At 40.3% G+C, this 4280-nt stretch overlaps 1 protein-coding gene across 1 annotated transcript in view; it reads left to right on the plus strand.

Annotated features, from left to right (window-relative positions):
• The window catches only part of EPSTI1 (epithelial stromal interaction 1), a gene marked incomplete at its 3' end in the record, with an annotated part of 166802 nt that overhangs the window by 54502 nt on the left and 108020 nt on the right, over positions 1 to 4280 (plus strand). The window contains exon 6 of the mRNA XM_007947838.1: positions 748 to 821. Within this exon, the coding sequence (XP_007946029.1) occupies positions 748 to 821 (74 nt within the window). The remainder of the gene's footprint in view (positions 1 to 747; positions 822 to 4280) is intronic.

A 4280-nucleotide genomic window follows, 5' to 3' on the forward strand; every position in this document is an offset into this window, starting at 1 on the left:
GACCCGACTCATAGAGACCCCTCCTTGGGTTTCTGAGGTGGTATCACTACAGAAGTATATTGCCCAACCTTCCTTCTGAGCAGTGGCTGGTGGGTTTGAACCACCAGCCTCTGGGTAGCAGTCAAGTGACTTAGGCACTAAGCTCCCAGAGCTCCTAGACTCTCTTAATAAGTAATTTAAAAAATTAACTCTTTTTCTATTCAAGTGGATGCTTCTTCTTATTATTATTTTAATGACATTTGCTGTTCAGTTTTCAACAGTGCTAAGTATCTGAATCTAAGTCAGAAGGGAGTTGAGTTGGCTTATTGAAAAGCTTTCCCTGAATGCTTTGATGGGAAGTGGTGTGTATGTGAGTTTTTAATGAACTCTTTAACCACTTGTTGTAATTTTAATTTAACACACTTGGTATGAAAATCTTGTGTTTCCATCTGAACATTTTGGAAACACTGCTTAAAAGATAAATGTTGCTACCATTTGAACTAAAGAAAAAATATGAAATACTGATTCTTTGATTATACCCATCAAGCTGGGTGAGGGGCGTGATGTAAATAGCTTGGTGTTCTGTATTCCATTGCAGTGCTCATAGGCTCTGAGAGGAATAGCATCTTGGAACCCCTGTAGAGCTCCATATGAGACTATGAAAGACAATGGGATTTGGATCTAGGGTAACTTTAACATCAAGATTTTGCTTAAAAATCTTAAAAAAATCTTCCCTAATAGATTACTTTTTGATCTTTGTGCTTTCAGAGCAATAAACTAGAAGAGAAAAAGAGACTTGAAGAAAATCTCAGAAGAGAAACATTTAGAGATCATCAGCAATAGTAAGTTCATCTTTTCAGAACTTCTTGCCTTTATAGGCCTGTTGTTCATCTACTTTTGTATTCTAGGTGATGGCAACTTTTCAAAATGGTGTCTGATATTGGATTATTGACTGTTATATTAATTATGTAATTGAGCACTGCCATTACCTAAGGAAGGTTCTGAGGTTGGAGACATATATTCTCACCAAAGTATTCTTTATTAGTCAATCAGTTAGAGTCTATACTGCTAAATTTGAAGAATCCTCCATTATAAATGACTAAGAGGGTTTGATTCTTTGATGATCCTGGGCATTTCAGATTAGTTATGTTGACTTCCAAAATACCAATCTAAGAAAACCAAACCAAGCAGAGTCTAAACTAACAAAGGAGTTATTTTATGGATTTAGAACTATTAAATAATTGTCATACTTTTGTAGATTGAGAATTGAGAAATTGTTAGCAGTTACTGTCAAAAGTGCCAACTGGTTGTCACACACAATGGTAATTTGTGAGCAGTGTGACTTGTGAATAATATCAGCTAATATGAGTGGGATAGTGATTGTTATTGTTAGCTGCTGTGGAGTCTGCCCCTGAGTCATAGTGACCCCATGCACAGTGGAACGAAATGCTGCCTGGTCTGTGCTATCCCCATGATCAGTTGATCATCAAACCATTGTGATCCATAGAGTTTTCATTGACTGATTTTTGGTAGTAGACAGCCAGGCCTTTCTTCCTAATCTACCATAGTCTGGAAGTTTAATTGAAATCTGTTTACTATCATGGCAATATGCAAGCCTCCATTGACAGATGTGTGGTGGCTGCACATGAGATGCATTGGCTGGGAATTGAACTTGGGTCTTCTACTTGGAAGGTGAGAATTCTACATTGAACAGCTAATGTCCCACAAAGAGCAACTACTATGTGCTTTATAATGAAGATTATCTACTCTGCTTTTATATAGGCTTTAAAGATAAGTTTGTGTCCTCAGTCTTGATAGGTAGGTTGTGTGCACACTGCTGAAAAGAATAAATAAAAAAACAAAGAACCTGGCTCCTGTATTAATCCCAAATATAGTGGCAATAGATTTGGACAGATCTGGGTTCACAGTTCCAGCTTCATTCCCCAGTTTGTGCCATTGGACAAACTACTAAACCTCTTTAAGCCTCAGCTTTTTCATTTTAAAAATAGGGCTAATGGTATCTATTCCTTAGTTCATTTATAGGAGCTCTGGTGGTGTAATGCCTAAGGCATTTGACTGCTAACCAGAAGCCTAGTGGTTCAAACCCACCAGCCACTCCTTGGAAGTAAGATTGGGCAATCTGCTTCCGTAGTGGTTTTTTTGGCTTGGTTAGTTCATTTGTAAAGATTAATTGACATAACTTATGTAAATGGCATAAGAGTCCCTGAACATTAAAGGATTTGGAATGATACTTCCCACAGAAGACCGTGTTGAATGTGATCACACAACTTGTATTTTGTAGAGACTATACACAATTTTTCTGGTACAGAACTAGAAGTTGGCTTTCCTGTTTCATATAAACTGTTTTCAGACTACTTCCTCTTCTCTTTTCCCATTTTCGCTTCTCATTTTCAGAATTTAAGATCACTCTGAAATTGGAGTGAGCATATGTGACATCCTAGTGTGTTTTCTTCCTCCAAGAAAGCATCCTCTGGTGTTTTTATACCACTGAAATTACCCTGCCTCTATCATAAGCAGCTTCTTCTTGCTTTAAGACTCAGAAGCTAGAAAGGAAAAAGAAGTTTCTGAGTCTTTTACTTTGCCCCTTAACACTTTAGGTACTTTGGCACTAGCTAATCAATACAGAAAACAGGTGGAAGATGGGATGGGGTAAGATGGAAATGCTAACAAGTGATGTCATTCCCCTTAAGTAAAGTTGACAATACTCTCATTTTAGCTATAGAATCCATAGCCTGTCTCTCCTCACTCTTCTTCTAAGGCAGGCATAGGGATAAGGAGGTTGGTGGGAAGGTAAAAACCAGGAGAACTTGACAGTCTTGAAGAACAAGATGGCAGATAAGTGGTGCATATGCATTATTACCTCCTTCTTCATGAAGAGCCACTATATTTCTGTCAGTTTGTTATATTATGATGGCTTGTGTGTTGCTATGATGTTGGAAGCTGTGCCACTGGTATTTCAAATACCAATAGGGGCACCCATTGTAGACAGGTGTTCTGGTGCCACTCTGACAAGAATATACCACAAATGGGATGATCTTAACAAACAGGAGTTTATTCTTACAATTTGGAGGCTTTAAGTCCAAGTTCAAAGTGCCAAGCTCTAGGGGCTGAGTAAAAGTCCCTCAACCTTGGGGTCCAGCTCTGCCTCCTGCTCCCAGCCCACTGGAGCTAGAGGGATTTCTTCACTCAGATAGCTGCTGGCTGCTGAGGCTGAGAAGCCCCAAGGTTGACAAGTAAAAAGGCACAGTCCGATGTTACCAAACCACATGGCAGGCCATTAACTTAAGTTCATTGTAAGTCCCAAGGTCGGCAGAGCATAGCAGGCTGTTGAGCAATGACACGGCTACATGCAGGGTCCAAGCGTGCCATGCATGGGCTAAAGACCGTTCCCAAGGCTTCTCCTTAAACACAGGAAGCAGACCACATCCCAAAGGCATCTACTCAGCTGCTTGTGGTAGATCCCACAAATGGCAGTGCATTTGGGATTTGATGGAGTTGATTGCCAGTCTCATCATGGGGAATAACTACCACCAGCTGCCCAGCGACTCAACCAGGCCCAGCAAAGTTGACACAAAAACATAACCACCATAACAGATTTCAGTGGAGCTTCCTGACTAAAACAGACTAGAAAGGTCTGTTGATCTACTTCTGAAAGTACTTTCATATGTCATTGAAAATCTTATGTATCACAACAGAACATTGTACAACTTGCCTACTTTGGACATGTTATCAGGAGGGATCAGTCGCTGGAGGAGGACATCAGGTTTGATAAAATGGAGGACATGTGAGGACATGGGTGACCCTAAGTGAGATGGATTGGTACAATAACCACTTGAACATCCTGCTGATTGTGAGGATGATGCAGGACTAGGCATTATATTGTTCTTTTACACATAAAGTCACCATGAGTTGTGGTCAACTTGGTAGCAGAGAACAACAGCAATAATCATGGGTAGAGAATGGATGAGAGCTTTTTTCTAGGTCCATGTGGAGGAGTTGAGGGATGTAAGAGAATGGGATGGGGGCATTAGTAGCCTAGAGTGACAAATGAGAATGAACATATTTATGCTGTGGTAAGCTAGTTTTCGGGAGCTCTGGTGGTGTAGTGCCTAATGCATTTGACTGCTAACCAGAAGGCTGGCAGTTCAAACCCCCAGCAACTCCTTGGAAGGAAGATTGGGCAATCAACTTCCATAGAGATACTGCCTTGGAAACCCAAGGAGGGGTCTCTATGTGTTGAGATTGACTCAATGGCAGCGCATTTGGGATTTTTTTTTGTA

This window comes from Orycteropus afer, unplaced genomic scaffold (genome assembly GCF_000298275.1).
Source record: "Orycteropus afer afer isolate SDZICR_OR568_19922 unplaced genomic scaffold, OryAfe1.0 scaffold00194, whole genome shotgun sequence".
NCBI classification, from domain to species: Eukaryota; Metazoa; Chordata; class Mammalia; order Tubulidentata; family Orycteropodidae; genus Orycteropus; species Orycteropus afer.